General features: G+C 37.2%; 1 protein-coding gene across 1 annotated transcript in view; it reads left to right on the top strand.

The window, feature by feature from the left end:
• LOC129743827 (E3 ubiquitin-protein ligase SMURF2) overlaps positions 1-20,628 on the top strand; it is a 117,739-nt gene that overhangs the window by 23,838 nt on the left and 73,273 nt on the right. Inside the window, exon 3 of the mRNA XM_055736025.1 lies at positions 5,398-5,436. Coding sequence (XP_055592000.1) covers positions 5,398-5,436 — 39 coding nt within the window. The remainder of the gene's footprint in view (positions 1-5,397; positions 5,437-20,628) is intronic.

Genomic DNA, 20,628 nt, shown 5'->3' with positions numbered 1-20,628 from the left:
TAATCATGTAGGGGAGAATAGAGTAACGTGGGTCATTGGGAAACGTAGGCCACTCTAAATATTTTTCTATATGTTATTGACTTAAATACGCATCATTTGCTTCTGTTATTTGTCAAGCTTTAAAACTTGAAAAAAAATTACTTACAGAATTTAAAAAGCACCTGCTTATTTCGATGGGGAACCTAAATTTCTTAACAAAAATATGTTCATACGCATATGATCTTCGTTTTATCATAATCTTTCACACATTTTGTGAGGTATCTTGGACCACCTATATTTTTATGTTTTATATACATACATTCAGAACTTAGAATACGTTTTTTCCTATCTGTAAAGTTTTCTTATGCCAAATGAAGAGTTAACTAAAAATATTTTGTCCACCCTATATAAGATGTTTTTAGGAAACGTTTGCAAGCCAGGTTTTAAGAATTATTTGATCTTATTTTCCTCATCCAATTTCTTTAAAATAATTAAATGAATTATGATATTTCGGTATTGGGTCAACTCATAAACTTTGCACGTTATCTAGTCAATTTGGCCATCAATTCCCCACAATTTTTCAAGATCCGAAAAAAAAAAATACTTTTTTTAATCAGAAAGAATTTGAGGAAATTAATTTATTTAAAATATTTTTTTTTATCTTTTAAAAATAAAGAAGTTATGAAGCAAAAAAAAATGGCCCATGATACCCACACTCCTCTAATATTTAAATAAAAACCGCAATCACGTTTAAGCCATAAAAATCTGGGTTTCATATATGGTAACGACTGCTGATTTGTTTTATTTTAGTAGTTTTTAACTACTGTCAAACGAATTTCATTACTTATTGTATCTCAGCCAGCTTTGTACAACTTTCTCTAAAGCATAAGAAATCATAAGGGGAGCTAAAGTACAAATCGTGAGTGGGGTCAAAGTACGAATAATGTGTCACTTCTACCAAAGGAAATCCGAACAGAATGTTTGTTTTTTTATAGTAAAGGTACACACATACACTACCAAACATCTACGTTAAAAAATATTTATATGAACATCTTTTTTTGAAAAATATTATTCATATAAAAAGGGATTTTGACAAACATGACAAATTACTGAGCAACGCGGAATTCATCAAAAAAGTTAGCAAATTTGACTTGAATCTTAAATGTTGCATTTTGATAGGTCGAACTTCTTCCACAGGACATTTGAACTTTTACCCCAGTCGTGGAGTAATATTTTTTTAATGTTTATGTTTTACCGATTGTCAAAAAGAATCGAAAAAATGTTTTTTTTTATTTTCAATTTTCAAGTATTACTTAGTAATGTTCTACATTGTTGTCAGGATTTTTCACAACTTTTAAAAATCAACCTCTGATTGTAAAAAACTAAAGTATAAGGAGTGTATTCGAAAAAAATTGCAACACTTTGTTTTGTGAATAACTTTTGAATGAATGGATAGAAATTGATGAAATTATCAATGAAGCTAACTATGTGTACGTTTACAAAATTTGGTGAATAGCTGTCGAGTGATTTTTAGGTAGCGTCCAATACCAAAGCTCATTTACAAAATTCCAGAGAGAAAAATCCAGAAAAAAATCAGTGGGAGACCCGAAACAGCTGAAAATCAACTATTCGACCAAAATTCACATAGTCAATCGTTTAAAAAGTCCAAAAGGATCCAACAGTTACCTCAAATTTGAATAAAAGTGAAGATGATTCCATGAAGAGGAATGTGAGAAGTTTTTCGAACTCAATCCGAAAATTAGAGAAAGTGTTTGAAAAGTCAATTTTTTCTGACTGGTTCGTCCTGCTGACTTATATAAGCCTGACTTAATTTTTATAAGGTAGAAAGGCTGCCCACTGGTAAAATAAACAAAATACGATGGTCAAATCGTGAGCAAAATATTTGGTCTACTTGTAGGGAGATATTTTGAAAAAAAATCGTAATGGACAGCAAAACGAACTCTCTAGCGGTCACCTGGCACGGTTCCAACACTTTTTGTTGAAAAGTCTCGGCTGTATTTTCCGGATTTAAACAAGGAGAAAAAAAATAAAAAATTTATTGTCAAGTACTAACGAGACTTTCAGTCTTTCATAACGATTGACACGATAAATGGCTGAAAATACAAAGAAGAATGCATCCAAATGCGACTCTTTTCTCTGAAAAGTACTTAAATAGGTCCCACAAAGTTTATACTCTGTTTAAATGGGATCTGGCTATTACGCATAAGTGATGGAGTGATAAAAAGTCAAATAAGATTTTTTTTGTGAGTGGTTCATAGTATCATTATAGATGGCGCACGTGTTGCCAAAATGTATGTTTTATTCGTATGGATTCTCTACCCTCTCCATCTTTAAAAGTGGGAAGGGCTCACGAACTTTCATAAAAACATTGTTTGTATCTAAATAACGTCACATGCCACATTTGGTTCCATTAGTTGTTAAATTTTCTAGTTATGCCAAATAAAATATGAAAAAATCTTATCTCCTTTCCTACTCCGTTCTGAACAAAACGAAAGTGTTTCAAGTTATTCGTACGCAAACAACCTCTCTTATAAAATAGAAAATAGAGAGAGGGACCTAATTGATAAATGCTCGAAAAGCTTACAGTGGACCCCCCTCCCCTATCCCTTTCCCATACCCCACTACTTGAAGGAGGCAGGCGTTTCTAATAGTCATACCCATTGGTTAATAAGTTCTTGAGCGATACAACAAAATTATTTGGAACCCTCTCCTTCCCTCCCCTCTCCTCTCTGCGAGGCGAAAGGCTTTATAACAATCTTAGAAACATAAATATCTCGTACAAAATATCTTCCCATGCCAAATTTGATTCCATGTGTTGAATGATTCTCAAGTTATACCTACAAAATTGTATTTCGGACCCTCCCCTTTCCTATAAAATTATTGGAAGAAGAGTGGTGTCTCAAATTCTAATAGAACCATTTTTCGTGCTCTAATTCTTTCCCATGTGAAGTTTGGGATGGGAGCCTCCCTACTTTCATCCCCAGTGGAATAAAGGAGGGGTTTTAAATAATCATATAATAATTTCCAGTAGCATATGCTCTCTCATGCCAAATTTCGTTTCATTTGCTTGATAAATTCTTAAGTTTTGCAAAACATTATGAAAGAGCTCAACAGCTTGTGATAAAGCTCAGTTGGCAAATCAGTTGCTTCCTGGGCCGGTGTCTGTGAGTTCGAGCCCAACAGTAAACATCGATCAGAGTGGTACCGGATAAGTTTTTAAATGACTGTCCGCCAACTGCATCGTTGATATATGAATGTCGCGGATGACATAAAAATGTTAGAACGACTATAATCGAAATAAACAAAAAAGTAAAGGAGACCCATTACTATCTCTACACTGGAAGAAGGGAGTGATACCAAATATCAATAGAAACCTTTTTTATTTAAAAATACCTTCGCATGCCAAATTTGGTTTCATTTGTTCGAATTGTTTTCGAGATATGCAATAATAACTGTATGAGAGCCTCACTCCTCCCTTCCTATCTTCCCAATGGAAGAAGGAAAAGGGGCTCAAACAAAATCATAGAAATATTTCTCGTGTTCAAATTGCTTGAAAAGTTTTCGAATTATGTGAAAAAATATACAGGAGACCCCTCTCTCTTTCCCTTTGTCCCGACTGAAAGAGGAGAGGGATGGCAAAGATTCAGAAAACATTCATCGTACCGTAATACCGTCCCATGCATAATTTGGTTCCATTTGCTCGATTTGTTCTTTAGTTAAGTAAAAAATTGTAAGAAAGGACACCTCTCTTATTTCCTCATTGGAAAGAGGGAGGTTTCTCCAATACTCATAAAAACATTTCTCGTTCCCAAATACCCTCCCATGCCAAATTTGGTTCCATTTGTTCGCCAAACCCCCCTTCACCCCCCCTCCACTGGAAGGAGGGATGAGTGCCATATATTCATAGACACATTTCTAGTATTCTAATAAGTATATGTACCATCTCATGATAAATTTTGTGCCATTTGCTTGATTATTTTTGAATTATGTTAAAAATTGTAAGAAAGACCTCCTCCCCCTTCTTATCACCCTACTGGAAAGAAGGAGGGATCTCAAATATTCATAGAAATATTTCTCGTACCCAAATGAACTTCCACATCAAATTTGGTACCATTTACTTGATCGGCCCTCGACTTATGCAAAGCTTTGTTTTTGTTAGTGAGGCCCCCTCTCCCCTTCATGAGAGAGGGAGGGGTCTTCACAAACTCTGGCAACTCTGTTTGTGAATGTATGTTGTAGTCGTTCGACGGTTTTAAAAATCCAGTTTTAAAGTGTTTTTCGTAACTTTTAATTTAGACAGTTCGATCCTTCTCATAACTGAATCAGCGTAGAACTCGGAATTTATCGAGTATCTGAAATTTGTAGAAGGCATAAGTGCGAAAATCGTGTTCGAAGTGACGTGTTTTGGAATCAATTCTGTTGACTAAAGACACTCACATAAACAACCTCCTCGATTTTTTTTTCTATCGAAGCGACATCTGGTTGTCAGTAGCGCAATTTGCTCTAATTTCGGAAAACGTCCTGCATACCTTCCGGCGTTATGGATTCCAACTGCTCGACTTGCAATGAGGCTATCATCGGAATCGAGCAAATTCTTTGCAAAGGCGTCTGCGGCAAAAAATTCCACATTCAATGCTCAGGTTTGTCGAAAAGTTTGGCGCGTCAAATGGATTCGCTCTCAAAAAACCTTTTCTGGTTTTGCGATAACTGCGCTGCACTTATTTCGAATGCCAGTTTTCGCTCAATGGGCTTTAATGCGCCGCCTGAATCTGATGCGATATCGCAACTAACGGTTCAGTCGTTTCCGAGTCTATAAGGAACAGACAGACAGGCAGAAATCCATTTTTATATATAGAGATTACAATGTAATTTCGATATGTATCGGTATCCACTTCAAAGCTTATTTTGGTCATAATTTTTTAAATTGTAAATTCGTTACAATTTTTTGTTCATGCTGTCCTTTGGGAATACAATTTTGTATTAATAATTTTTGTTTTGTTTAGTCGTTGACGAAGTAGGAAGTGTATAAAGAAATATACAAAGAAATGATCAAGAAATAAAATAGAATCGAAATTAAAGTTTTTGCCATTTACAATAAAATAAACTAGGTGTCTTATTATCGAAAATGCCAAGCTTGTCCAACTACTGTCACGCTAAATCGTGGCCAAGCTCCTTCAGAATGCACCGCGAATAGTTAGTTTTTTCTCCTTCGCCAATCATCATTCATTGGTTGGTTTCGTTTTGAACAGGAAACGATAGCTCACTGTGGAAAACGGGTCAGCAAAATTTTAGAGGCCATCCACGAACGCAGTTTCCCATCCGCAACTATCTTGCTATACTATATTCAATTAATACGATTTATTTATGCTACTTTTTCGTCTTTTCCTTTACTTTCAGTTCTGTGTGCCCGCAGTCTGCTCAGGAGGGATCTTTTTCGTAAGTATTAACGACGAGTCGAATGCGATGATGGTTACTGTTGTGTTAAATGAGACAAGTTAGTTTGTCAGTTCCAATGAGTCACTACATCGGATTAAATATTAGAGCGAGAAGTTGCTTCGGGCCCAAAAGAAATGGCGAAAAGATGATGCAATTAAGAAAGGCCATATCTAAAAATCTGGCTGCGCGTGGTTGTTTGGCGCTTGCTGTCTCCAATGCATCCCATGTCGAAAGGCAAAAGAGCTGTTCCATTTCGCTCTAAGTTTATTATTTTCTCACTATATTTTTACAACCTTGGAGTTCACTCGTAAAAAGCTTGTTTTTACCCCGACGCAGCCAGCAGTCAGTCAGCTCAGCGGTCTTTAAACGACGAATGACCCATATTATATTCATGAGCTTGTGTACACTAGCTTTTCTTGGTTGGGAGAGGTTTTTGAAGCTTTGGAGTTCAAACCATCTCGGGTTGAAGGCTGAGTACCGTTGCAAAAAAGTGGAAAATAGAATACCAACCACACCATGGGAAACACATTCCAATGTCACCCAACTTGGCTGGCGCGACAAACTCTTCGACAGAAGCAGAAGAGAGCAGAAAAAAAATTGCAAAAGGTTGAATGAGGGTGGTGCATCTGCCACATTTTTTTTCTGCTGCCATCTTTCGAACTCAACCTTTCGGTATCATCCGAGTCATTTTTTTTGCCATACCTACTTTCCTGGGTGCTTTCCTTTTCAATTGGTATTGTTTCAAAACGCGAGAGAATAGCAACTATCTTTTGCCATCTTTCGAAAGCTCAGCGAATGGTGCTGGTGAGGTGGAGAGGGTTCTATTGCAGTGAAAACTGAGTTAATGGGCGTTATTTTCACTTTGCTAATTGCAGCGACAGCTCTCAGCTGATGCAAACTGTGTTAAATTATTTGAATGAGATTTTTTTCTCAGCCTTCCTTCACTGTCACTATCGTGATTGCAAATTAATTATTAGTGGAAGTCGACTGATTTTTCAAAATATTTTCTTATTGGTATATAAGATTCATTGGAAGTATTGTTCCTGAAGTCGTACTAAGAATTGATAAGAATGGTTAATTTGCACAGTGAGCCTCTATTAGTTAGTTCTAGGTAGGTAAGCCGTTGTTGAGCAAAAGCTTACATAAGCGCTCGGGATTAATTTTGTCGCCATCAATCTGAGCCATTGTAATCTCGTTTACAAATCTTTCAATCGAATCAACCTTCTAACGTACCGCACAACAACGAAAAAAACATAATAACGAGCAGAGCAACTTCAAAACCGAGGCGAGGAATAAGGTCAGTGATTCCTTCGAACCGTGGCAGAAAAGACGGTTTTACTTACTTAAGTGGCTCTTGCCGTCGCTGCTGCCGCCTCTGTACTTCGCTGCATTTGGTCTCGGATTTGTGACTCTCGAGCGATTGAATAGGTTACAGCTGAAGCCATCCACCCATCATGATCATCATCATCGTCATCATTCGAAACGAATCCAGTAGTACTTAGCTATCTCGTGTATCTTTTTCGACGAACTGTGCTCATGCAGCTGAAAAAGATCTACGGGTGTTGTTATTGTTGTTCCATAGGGGAGCATGGGTGATGGGAAACTTGCAAAAAAAAAAAAAACAATTTCGTTCTAAATGTATGAAAGCTTTAAAACTTAATCTTTTCAAAGAAGTTAAACTTAATTTGAAGGAAAACCCCTTGCTATATAACTTCAATAAAAAGTTTGTATAACTGTTTATAAAAAAATCGATAACCACTAAATTCAAACATTCGAACGGGTAAAAAAAAAGTTTGTCAGTCCGTCTGATTTTTGGGTGTAAATGTTATGTAGATTCCCTTTTTTGATATGTTTGACAAATGTTAATAATAATCAGTTAATATCACTTCAAATATTTTTCGAAAACAAACTCCTCTAAATTTTTGCTAGATTAAAAAGCATTTCAGGGGAATTTGCAATGTCAAGCCTTCCAGAGGTATGTTGCGTTTTCTAATCGGATTCTGGTCAGCAATCAGTAACTTTTCCTTAACCAAAGCGCTTCAATCATAGAACACGCATGAAAAAAAGTCTTATATTGACAATAATACGCGATGAATGATTTTAAATGTAATATCCAGAATTTTGGAAGCATTTCGGGTTCAATGACTTAAGGTAAGGTTGCCAGAATTTTTTCCACTCCCATCCGGGCCTGGCAATTCCGGGCATTTTTTCAAAAAAACCTGGCAAAATCCGGGCAAAAACCGGGCAAAATTTAGGTGTTTTTATATATAAAAGCACAGAATGTAATTGCAGACTTCCAAAAACTTTTTGGAACACTTAAATATTTAATGGTTTATAAAAGTGAATCAGCGAAATTATTTGAAAAAAGGGTTGAAAATTTACATACCGTTAACCGATTTTGCTGAAACTTATTAAAAAACTTTGATTTTTTTTGGTTTCTTTGTGAAAATTGTGAAAAAATCCGGGCAATATCCGGACTTTTTTCACGATATCCGGGCAACCGGGCCGGACCGGACTTTCTCGAAATTTTGCATCAAATATCCGGGCAAACCCGGATAAAACCGGGCAATCTGGCAAGCTTAACTTAAGGTGGATGTGAGTAGTAAATCAAGCTATGCTAACTGGTTTAGTTTCTTAAGAGGCAGGGTTAAAGGAACGAAATAAAAAAGTTTTGTACTCAAAATGTAGGTTTTCGTCCTTTAAAAGAAAAATGATAAATATTCCGATGTGGTTTTGATGAAATTTTGAACTTTCTTTTTTTACGTTTCGTTGATGGAACAGGGTGTCCAAACACTCATTGTAGTTAAGACACCCTGTTCGCTGACCTCAGCGGCCATTTTGTTCCACCATCTCTTCATGTCCCTTGCATCCCGAGTGCATTCTGCTTCATGTCCGGTTTGGTTACTGACCCGATAAAATCGTATTGCTTCGCGCGAATGAATCCTTCTGACGGTGCACCGGTCGGCATTGAATTTCTTGGCGATGTCATAGTCCGACTGCCCTGGGTTTGCCTTGATCGTTCTCAACACCTTCAAATGCATTTTCCGATCCTTAGTTCCACTATGACTCTTGGTATGAACCTGCCGATCGATAGTATGCATCTCACGGAAACGTTTGAAAACGCTGCACACGGTCGATTTGACCATCTTTACAGATTTCGTGATTTTTTGAACCCGACAACGTCGAGTTTTTGACGTAGGTGTCCAAAATTTATTTTCGTCTCGCGGCTCGTGGCACGTGTAATTTTTTTTAAAATGAAAAAAAAAAAACGAATCGTAATGAAATTTTCGGCACTGATAGAGGAAACATTCCAAAACCATGTAATGTCAAAACATTCCAGATCCGACAAATATGAACGCTATGGTATAATAAACAGTGCGTCCAGATTTAAGATGATCCATGATAATCAAGAATAAACTTTCTCCGAAGTTTAAAAGGTCCCCGAAGACTCTTTGCCTTCCACTGAACAACATGTTTACGTTCATCTATGTTGAAATATTGTGCTACATCTCTAGATAGTCCAATTTGTAGTATTCTAAATCGATCATTTAGTGAACGATCGTTTCCAGCGCATGGAAAATTGCGGTTATTTCTACAATATTTAAATCGGAAAATGCTCACAACGTCGAAAATTACCGCTATATCTTAATTTTAAATTCTATCTCCAAAGTATACGAAGTGTTGATGCCAGAAAGAATGGACGCCACCGCTAAACCTTTCATATCCAGATCACAACATGGTTTTGTGAAGAAAAGGTCAACTGTTAGGAACTTTATGTGCAACGTTAGCTCAATCAGAAATAGCCTAGAGAAAGGTTGTCAAATAGACTCGATTTATTTCGAATTTGCAAAAGCTTCGACTGAGTCCCGCACGACGTACTTATCGAAGAAGATGAACCGACTTAGTTTTCCAGCTTGGTCGCTCGTGTCGGCCATGTCATATCTCACGAATCGCTGCGCTTTCACGAAAATAAATAACTCACTCTCTGGTATATTCAAAACCCCGCCAGGAGTACCCTAAGGAAGCCACCTCGGACCGCTACTTTTCATTGCATTCGTGAATGATCTTTGTGAAACACTTAACCCTGACAAGCTCCTCTATGCTGACGATTTGAGGCTTTTAAGAAGGATTCAAAGTACATAGCATGGACTGTTTTGCACTGTAAGCTAATATCCTTAGGCTTGAAAGCTGATGTCGCTTGAATGGGATGCAGGCTAATGCAAAAACAAATGCAAGGTAGTGAATTCTACCCCCTCACGAAATATCGTCAATTTTACTATCGTCTAACTGTAATGTATCTGGAAAATGTGAAGTCCATATTAGATCTCGGATTAAATACTGATAACAGGCCCACATTTGCTGAACGCATTGCAATAACTTCCCCAAAGGGTTTTTTGTATTAGAATTTCTGCGCCGAAACACTGAGGATTTCGACGACATCTATATGTTAAAAGTTGTTTACTGCTCAGTGTTACCGCCTAGACCGAGTTCAGCGTAGCTTTATAAGGTTTGCTCTACGACGCCATCCCTGGACTGAACCGCTTCGACGTCCGTCATACGAACAAAAATGCGCTCTTGTAAATCAAACCACGAAAAACGTCGTACAGAACTTCAGCAAACATTTTTTTTTGATTCCCTGACTTCTAGTGTGGACTTCTCCTAAATAATCCAGCGTGTCAAAATGATTTTTATTAAAACTTTTCTAATGCTGAAAAGCGCCTGTTTTGCATTTAACAATTATTTAATAAGGTTTGGTTTTGTTCCGGCACATTTCCGCAGGTTCGTGTGTTGAAGTTTTTCAAGCTGATTAATCATAATTGTTTGAATAATGGTTGTTCTAAAAACAGTCAAAATAACAGAATTGGATTTTTGATAGTTCTCATGGACAGAACAACATTTCTATATAGTTCAATATTTATGTTTACGACAGATTTGGCAGACTGATATTGGATAATCTAGGTATTCGCAAACGTAAATTTAAACTAGATATTAGTTAAAAATCTTAGTTTTTAAAATATTTGTCTGTATGGTAATTACTCATCCAATAACCAAGAAATAAACAAATAAACATGGACTCGAATAATTTTGGCTTTAAAAAAATACCCGTTTGGTAAAATAAGGGAATTTCGAACTATAATATGGGAATGTTGAAACGTCAAGTGAATTTAAGTTATATTTCATAGTAGTTATAAATCTTTCTTCAAAATCAGTTTTTTGTTCATTTTATTTTGTTTATCAAGTTGTTTTGAGTTAAAAATAAAGGGTGTAAACATAAACTTAATTTTTCCACCAAATGCTATTCCAGCCAAATACTGAGCCTTTCGTTTGATTTTTTTTATAATCTTCTGCTAACGGGCTTTCGAAAGCTAACACCGTCCTTCTCAGGATTCCTAAAGCATTCCCTGTCTCTCTGTACACGCTCAGCCAGTGTGCGTAAGAAATGTCAAAAACAACTCTATTGGCCATGTGCCCACCAATCTTCTTCTGTTTACTCCGTAGAGTTTACAATGTTGTTGTTTCTAAGCTAAAGCCCTCTTGGTATTCTAAGAGCTTACAATTTCTTGTTTCGTCTGAAGACATTCTTATTCTTGTGGTTTGACCGAAGACCTTTATTATGTTTAACTTAAGTTAACTTTACTTCAGGCTAACTTTTTGTAAAGGGGATGAGGAATTCAAGTTCTCATTTTCTGATTGAAAATCAAACCAGCTGGCTGACTAAACCTACCCCCTGTAGAGATGATATGAAGGATATGCACGAAATAAATAATTTAATTGAAATTATATTAAACAATAGTTGTATTCGGCAACACTGAAGGTAAATAAAATGAAATAAATATCTATGGCAACGTTTGTTATTTTGACAACACTAGCAAAACAAATGAAACAAACTCAGGTATTGATCTATTCTTGTGAGTGACAGACGTGTTTGGGTGAATCTATGAATTGAGATTCGTAAAATCACGACACGCACCCTCCACATTTCAATATCAGATGGCTAGCATTTCCCTAACGATAACACAACAGAAGCCACACTATGTTGTTTGCCATTACCGAAATTTGATCTTATGACAATTGGATTGAAAGGTTGAGATACTGCGCACTACGCTGAAGTAGCTGGCTTCCTATGCATAATTCTGGATTTATTCAACAAGTTAAAAAAAAGGTTTCTGTATTTGTATGAGACTGAGAGAAAAAATAAGTTCCATGTTTTTTGTTTCTTTTATTTGCCTTGAATTCCTTAATTTCATTAACGCATTTTCACACCTTGCTTGGAAATTTTAACCGTAGTTCTTCGAATAATGCTTGGAAAACAGATTACAGTATTATTGAACAACGTTCTAAAATAGCCAGTTTTCTGAATTACTTTTTTACTCCCTCACACAAATGTGGTAAATTACAACGCTTGGTAATTGAGTAATAACCCAATTTTTGTGCGGATCTTAGGCGTCATTCTTAATTAACGTCATTATATAGATTACAAAAAATGCACTTTTATACCCCCTCATCCAGTATGTCACACATCGTACGTAATTTTTCATAACGCTAGAAACACCCTCACCCTTCAATTTTTTTATTAATTAAGAAATGCATAAATTTTTAGTCTGAACAATACTGAACTACACAACAATATTCACTTGTTTAGTTTATTATACTTAAGAAACATAACGTGCGATGCTAAATTATAGTTGCCAGATTTCTCGGTTTTATCCGGATTGGCCCGGATATTTGAAGCAAAATTCAACGAAAATCCGGTCCGGCTCGGCTGCCCGAATTTAATTAATAAGAGCCCGAATTTCGCCCGGATTTATCCACCTTATTTGTCGAAACAAACAAAAAAAGCAAATTGTGTTGTATTTTTTTTTTGCGTCCAAAACGAATTTTTTTGATCAAACTTTACAAAAATTATTATGAACAGTTTTTTAAAGGCCCAAAGTAAGTCCTGATTATGATGGACATTTTTTTTTATTTGTGTTGAAAATTCCTGAGTTTTGACTAAATTTGCCCGGATATTGCCCGGATAATAGTCGACAGTTTTGAAATCAAATGCCCGGATTTTGTCAAGTTTTTTTTATTAAATAACCCGGATTTGTCCGGCCAGGTTCGTGCTGAAAAATTCTGGCAACCTTATGCTAAATATATGTACTTCACTTCTCTGTATTCGGGTTTTCAACGAATTACGGCATTACAGCTTGTGGCGAAGCACCTTTCAGAACCTTTGAAAGAGGGATGGATACTGTTCAGTTTTAATCATGTTACTTACATGAAAGCTTACAGCATCCACCGTCGTTTTGCTAACGTAACGTTGAGCATATTTCCCCCTCTCTCCTATGTCATGACTCGTAATGGTTGGGCCCACCCGCTTCCTTCCCTGAGTGCGTTAAGTAATCTATGGACACCCTCTTAAGCGTGTTGGGACGGTTCATTTCCTTAGAGGCCACCTGGACGTTGTTTACAGTTCACAACACTTGTAGACCCGTACCCAGAATGAGAAGATACCTAAACCATTTTAGCGCACCTTTTCATCTAAAAAAGTTAAATATTGCTAAGATTAGGTATTTAACCCGCATCTCCCCTAACTCTTCTAGGATACATCTGTGCCATCCGCCAGTTTAATGATGGCTGATGAAAGAAATAACTACAGCAGCAGCAACTTGTAGTAGCAGTTATGTTCTGCGTTTTCTTCTATCTGTTCTAGTAAATGCAGTGCAGTGATGATGGTGGTGGTTCTGGCAGCAGTAACTTTACTATGTAGTAGCATTTGGTCGTATTTATGAAAACCCATTTACGCCAATACTACTGGTGGGACCCGAACTGGAAAGCACGTTTCTTGCTTTGCAATGCAAAATTCAGCTAGACTGCAAGTCTTGGTTTTTGTAGGGTTACCAGCTCAAGTTTTTATTTTTTAATCAAACAACCTTTGGGAAGTCGAAAAACTATAAAGCTCGACAATTTGTGTATTTTTTAATTCAAAGTTAAGTGTGGATACAATCCTTGAGATCCTGTAACCCTGTGATCGGTCAATGGGGGTGTGCTGAAATACTCTGGCCATTTTACGAAGCGTGGCTGTGAATGTTGGTTAAGCTACAATATACTAGTCTGCATCCTAGTTTATTGTCGATTCTTCGTTTTCTCTGTTTTGAATTTCCAGATCCAATAGTCCAACAGAATGGGTCAATAAAAAAGAAAACGAGAATCAACCTCCGCCGGATCGGAGTAGACGACGAAGCACGATGCTGCTGATGATGACGATGATTCGCCCGGAGGGAGTGGTATTATTCACCTTTCATGAGTTAGCATACAAAACTTGAATCCTCTCAACCAATTTTTTTCTTCTGCTCCCCATTTTGGAATAAATGGCTCTCCAATGCAATGGGGGATGTCAGAGGGGCTACAACGTCTCTGATTGTTCAATTGAATTGGAGATCTTTTTACACAGTTCGTGCTATGATGGGTTTTTTTTTCGGTAAATCGGTATCGGTTTATGCAATGATAATAATAATAATGCTAATAACAACTGGGGCCACTATGGTACAGTAGCCAAGCGTGGAACGTTCATTTTTTCTGCTGCTTCGTTTGCTAGTTAATAATGAACGAAAAAAAAGCCGCACACAGAAATACGTGGAAGGTTAATTTTATTCGTCCGGATCTCATCATTAGGGCGGAGAGATCCGATGTGCAAATTATGCATTTCATATTGAATTTTGCGGTTACGGTCGACGGAATACGGACGACGATGGCCCTCAAAGAATCGCAACGCGGAGCGGTTGAATTATGGCCAAGTGCCAGCCGGAATTACTTATCGATGCGTATTTTGGTTGATAGTGTTCACAGCATAGTAATGAGCACAATGCATCGATGGATTGATTGCTCCAGAAGATGATGATAGGATTATGGATACATGATGAGAAACCCACGGTTTCCTTTGTGATCTGAGAGTGTCGAATGAATTGTTAATACTATCATCTTACTATGTTTTTCTACCATCTTTGCACATCAGTGTTAACACATGTTAACATATGTTTTGATAGTTTTGGGATATTCCTTCAATAAGCTTTTGATAACATCTTAATATATTTTCAAAAGGCCTCACTCGAGAACACTGTAAACGGTTTACCATATCTGGATGTAAGATGTGATAACGACTTCACTCGAACCGAATTACTTTCTTATGATTATTCTTCAAAAAGAGTGAAATGAAAAGCCTAACGCCAGTTCAAAGGGTTGAGTTCGAGAGCGTTTTAATTTGTAACATCAATATGTAAAATTTTTATTTTATAGGATTGTGATATACCTCAGTTGGCAAGTCAGTTGCCTCCTGAGCCGATGTCCGAGTTTGAGTCCAAGAGTAAACATGGAACACAGTTGTACCGGATAAGTTTTCAAGTAGTAGTAAATTAGATCTTTTCAAAGAAACATGAAGTTTCACTGAGATCCTATATGTGTGTGTTCGTTTTTCAATGGAAACAAAAAATTAACATTTTTATAAGTACATAATCTGCAGCTTGCTCAGTCAGACCAAAACTTCATTACTCTACTGTGTGATTCAACTAATGAATGGAGATCACAGCATTCTCATTTATTTACCACTATTTGACCGGGTAGGCTTTGCTACACCTTCTGAAATTGATGGAAATTTAACAAATGAGATTTATTGTTGTTTTCTTAATATTCTTTTCTGTTTTCAAACCCTGTCCTAAAATTAATTTTCCTATCACTATGACTATCACTATTCCTTTCAAAAGACTAACTCTCGACATCTTTAAAAAATACTGTGATGGCCCCCACTTCTCTCCCTACTTGCTTACTGGGATCAGGGAGAAGTCTGAAACAATCATAGATTTTTTCCCGTATGCAAATATCCTGCCATGCCAAATTTAGTTCCATTTGCTCGATTATTTCACCAGTCATGAAGAAAATTGTATGGGAGCCCGATCCCCCTTTATGTATCTCTAATGAAAGCTTCTTAAAGTTTAAACCATTTTGGGAACATTTCGGTGACCCAACCACCCTCGCATGCCAAATTTGATTTCCCTCGCTTAATCTGTTATCGAGTATTGGACAAAATTTTATGGGCGCTCTCCCTTCTTTCTATCTCCCAATGCAAATCGGGAGGAGTTTCAAACAATCATGGAACCTGTTCCCATATCCAAATATCCTCCCAAGCCAATTTGGTTCCATTTGCTCGAATAGTTATCGAATTTTGCAATAAATTGTATGGAAGCCCTCCTCTCATTTTCAATTTCTCCACTGGAAGATGGGAGGGGCCTCAAATAATCATTGCAACATTTCTCGTATCCATGTTTCCTCACATGTTACATCTGGTTGCATTTGCTTGACTAATTCTCGAGTTATGTTATAAATTATAAGAGAGCTCCCCTCCTCCCTTCCTATTTTCCCTATGAAAGGAAGGAGGAGTTCAAAAGGCTTATAGAAATATTTATCGTAGCCAAATCCCCTCCCATGCCAGCTTTTGGTACCAATTACTTGAATGGTTCTCAAGTTATGCAAACATTTCGTGTTTGCTTTTTAGACGAAGCCCCCCCACTCCTTCCAGTAAGTGGGAGGGGTCTAAAACTATAAGAGGAACCTTTCCCGGCCTCAAAAGCACCCACCTGCCAAGTTTCAAGAGAATCGGTTCTGTAGTTTCCGAGTCTTTAAAGAGCAGACAGACAGACAGACAGAAATTCATTTTTATACATATAGACTACACCAAAAGAAAAGTGCATTGCGCCAAAGATGATATGATTGCTTTCTCGACTACTGGCATAAAGACTCAAACACACTCGAGAAAATGATGGATGACCACTACATACAAACATTTAAGCGAAACAAAAAACACATTTTATGGGATTTTTTATCCTTTTGAATAATTCATTCCAAAAACAAGAAACTTAAAAAGAAAAATTTCCATCGAAAATGAGAATCGAACTCCCAACAATTTTCTGTTATCGTGTTGCCAACCCGACCACTTGACCAAGTGTACTTCCTGAGTCATTTGGGAACCTGGGATAGTAGTCATAGTCTTTCTGAAACGGCAAATCACCATAAAATGTACAGCGCTGGCTTTCTGGAATTCGGCTGCTGGTTTGCCAGTCTTGTCTAATGATGGTAGTGGGAATTGGAGATATGAAACTATTTTTTTTTTGCTTTTCTACTGCCCGCTTACGTACACACCCACAGCTGCTTACAGCCGGGAAGCTTGGCAAGTGCTTTGAAACAAAGAAATCAGCACCAACATGTGAAAAGGTTATAATAACCAAAGTAAATAAAACCCGTTTTCAGTGGATTTAAGTAACCCAATATAGGCTCTAATTATCACAAAAACCGTTTTAAATTTATAGGTTTCCATTAGGTTTCAAATGCGATTTCAGCAAAGGATCTATAGATTTAAAATCATAAAATGACACTGCCTCTCCAAAAAATGGGTTATACAGATGCACAAATTATTTAAAAAAAGGAAACGGCCTACGAGGTCTACGTAAAAGACTTACAAGTGGGGAAAAATGTTAAAAGCTATTCACTCACTCCTAAAGAGAGACCCATAAGTGTTTGTCAAAAAATAGGGGATTTTTTTTATCTGCATGTGACATCTAACACAAAGTAAAGGGTGTTATAAACTATTGAGACGGAATCGTACTTCATTAAGGATCTTTTCCGCAGTCCAAGTTCCTCGCTGGCTGCCTGGCGTTTCCTGTGTCTCGTGATGGGATAGGAAGGACATTAAACCCCTGTTTTCAGTCATACGCAATGTGGTTGCGCTGACAGGCCAATGCCAGCGATCACAAATCTTATTATCGTCGATCGTGTTCACATCTAATGCCAATTACGTTGAATTATCGAGAACTCATGTTTGGAGTAAAGGTCGAATTTTGCGTGCAGCTTCTGGTCGTCAATAGGCAATGATTAAAGAATTTCATGCAACAATGCGGTAGAATTGTTCTCTAAAATCTGATATAGAGAAAAAAATGATCAGAACTCGTTTATATGACAAAGTAAAACTTGCAGTAAGGATTATCAGAAAAGGGTTAGGCTTAAAAGCGGCACGTTATCCAAACAAACGGGAAAATTGTGCCTAATAATATTGCGCGAGATAAGTGCTTCTTCCTTCAGTGAGAAGGCCCGTACGGAAATTTAAATCAATATTCTGTCAATGGTTCTACCGCACTTTCGTGTATGGTGCATTTACAAATTTATTTAATTTTGTATTTGCATATGCATTTGCCTTTTTATTTCATTATTCTGGATGGTTTATCAATCGCTAGTGGAAAATAAAATTCAAATGGCTTGGTGCTAGGCAATCAAAAAGATTAATAGAACCCGACTCAAAGAAAACTCGCGACCGTTTGATTCTGTCGAAAAGTGATCTGAAAAAAGTTACAGACCTTTTAACATTGTCCATGCAATTCTGTAAACCTGAAGTAGAAACTGCAAAGCACTGTTGGTATCTTATGACTCATTGACTAAAAGTTCTTGGTAAGCATTGCCCGATGATAATAGGAAGATGAAGGCCAGTAAGGTGGAGGAATTCATAAGAAATACTATCCCAAACTGGAATTATGTCTGGATTTTGACTACAACTGACATCTCAATCAATGATGACAGTACGACGTGATCAGACAAATATTAAGCTGGGTTATTTTACAATAGATCAAACAAATGGTCGCAGTGTATTTGCTCATGCAGGAAAAAACCTAAGACTCTAACGTGCACATGTAATATCCGGACAATGCCTCAGCTTCGGCTGCTAAACTCAATATTCAGGGTTGGAAGTTCGTTTGATAGGATCAAAATGGTCTTTGTACCTCGATGATGTACTTAAACTGCCCTGAATCCAGACTTTCTCAGACAAGTGTTTCATCAAAGATAAAAAAGGAGTGGCACAGAACCGGCTTAAAACAGTGATACTAACCAGACAGTCAGAGGTTCAATTTCTCACTCCTCCAGCGAAAAAGAATAACCTATTTTGAGGATGGTATACAAGAAAAAAAATCGGAAAGGGCCCATAAAAACTACGAAAAACAAAGACAAAAAAAACAGCAGAAAGTATTACCTCATAAACATTGGTAATCAATAGATTACAAAGAAGTTACCGTCAAGTAAACTCAAAATTCTAATTGATATGATCTTTAACAATACAGCACACATAAATAAAAGAGCTCTAAAAATAAAAATCTAGAAAAGCGAATTTGAATCTCTTTGATCATATGCATAAGTTGAGTAGTACACCCGTAGAAGAGGTTACAAAAATCCAATGCCTATTAAGCAAATATCTGTACCGAAAATGCAGTGAAAAGTTTACTGTACCAAACATGATTTGATTGGAAAAGCCCTACTGGCCCAAAAAATCGAGCTCCCAAGCAAAATAATGCATGACCACAACATTCAAGCGAAACAAGACAGACCTTTCATAGGATTTTCATCCTATTGAATAGTTCATCCAAAATAAAAAAAAAAAGAAATAGTGACAATCGAACTCATCGCAACATCTGATCCCGGCTTGCCAGTCCGATGTTTTACCCAGTGCACCATCTGAGTCGGTTAGCGAACGAAAGTTTATTGTCTTAGTCTTTCTGTCACCACCGATTACCAAAAAACGCACTGCATTGGCCGTCTGCCGTTTGGTCGGTGTTTTTTCATCATTCTTTGTCTTTGATGGGAAAGGGATGAGAATGGGAGGGGAATGAGGTTTGAATGGAAAACTAGAAACTGTTTTCTTTGTTTTTTTGTTTCAATCCTGCTTTGTCTTGTGATAGGATATGGTATATGTTTTATTTTGTTTCTTTTAGACATATGCAATGTGGTTTCGCTGGGAAAACAATGCCAGTTATTAGAAAGCTTGTGAATGCCGGTCCAGCATAGAATCTTATACCGATAATTCCACCTCCAAGGAAGTTCATTATTGGAGTAGAGTCTAATTTGTGGGTGTAGTAGTAGAAAAGATGCGTTTCGAGTTATCTGAGCGATCATACAGCATCTTTTTGTTGGTTCGCACTGCAAGTTTTCCCGCTTGTGGGGCGAACCACGCTTGGCGTACTAATATGTGGTGGTAGATGCAACTCTATTTGTATCTACCACTTCATAGTAGTTGGCCCGTGCGGAACAAAAATTTGATATGTGATGATAATGCTTCTGAATAAATTCTACCCAGTCATTTTCACCATCTTTCATTTCATCTAACCTTCTATCAATCTATACAATTACATAATCTTTAGATGTCCCTACTAAAAAGGACATCACTTTTCACCGATAAGACCGATAAATTAAAGTAACAGTTGTACAAAACTTTAAAGAGCGAATTTAAAAAGTAGGTGTGCGTAAAAGTTAGAGGCAAAAAAGTGGATTTGTAGCTAAATCAAATACAAATTTGAAGCTCGTTGGCTCCTTAAAGTTAACCGAATGAGCTGAAATTTGACATGGGGTCTTCTAGCAGGCCAAGGAACGATTTCAGCTCCAGAGGTTTTCATTCCGGAACATACCGACCACCCTACCTCACATACCACATTTTGTTCCAGTTTCTCGATTAGTTCTCGATTCAGATAAAAAATATATGAGAGCCTGCTTATTTGAAGAATGTATTTGCTCTATTAGTTCTAATTGAGTAAAACGCTAATATGATTTGAATCAACTACTTTAAAAAGTTAAAAAGAAATTTTTGAACTGACAATTCTTTTGCTATTATTTGCCCTTCTGTTTTGTGCGGGGCGGCCCCATCGACTCTGACTCATTATCGGCTTCGGCGAAATATGTCTTCCTTCAATCGCCGCAACCAAGGCTAAACACGGATGCACTTGGCTTGAGGGCAGGCGGTGGTATGGGAAGCTCTATATTTATTGCGAAATTGTAGCCATTTCTCGGAAGGGGGCATTCGTAGGTACCTACACATCGACCGGCGATGGTCGGATTTCACTTATGAACCGAAAAAAGTTTACTAAACGCTACTAAGCAGATATAGTAGAGCTCAGTGTTATCCCTTAATTGTCCGGACACAAAAATTGTTTGACCAATGGTTATGATTTATTTCGCGACACTCCACCACAAAGGGTTAATCTCGTCGGACTTTGTCACGGCAGTATTCTACCTTACAAATGTCTGGCACACAAACAACACCGAACGTTTCATGGAAGGGTGCTTGAACAGCAGTGGAGAGAGAGAGCTTGATATTTTTATTTTTAATTCAATGTCTGCTGCCGG

Source organism: Uranotaenia lowii, chromosome 2 (genome assembly GCF_029784155.1).
Source record: "Uranotaenia lowii strain MFRU-FL chromosome 2, ASM2978415v1, whole genome shotgun sequence".
Taxonomy (NCBI): Eukaryota; Metazoa; Arthropoda; class Insecta; order Diptera; family Culicidae; genus Uranotaenia; species Uranotaenia lowii.
The sequence above is the reverse complement of the archived record's forward strand: the minus strand, read 5'-3'. Positions and strand labels throughout refer to the sequence as shown.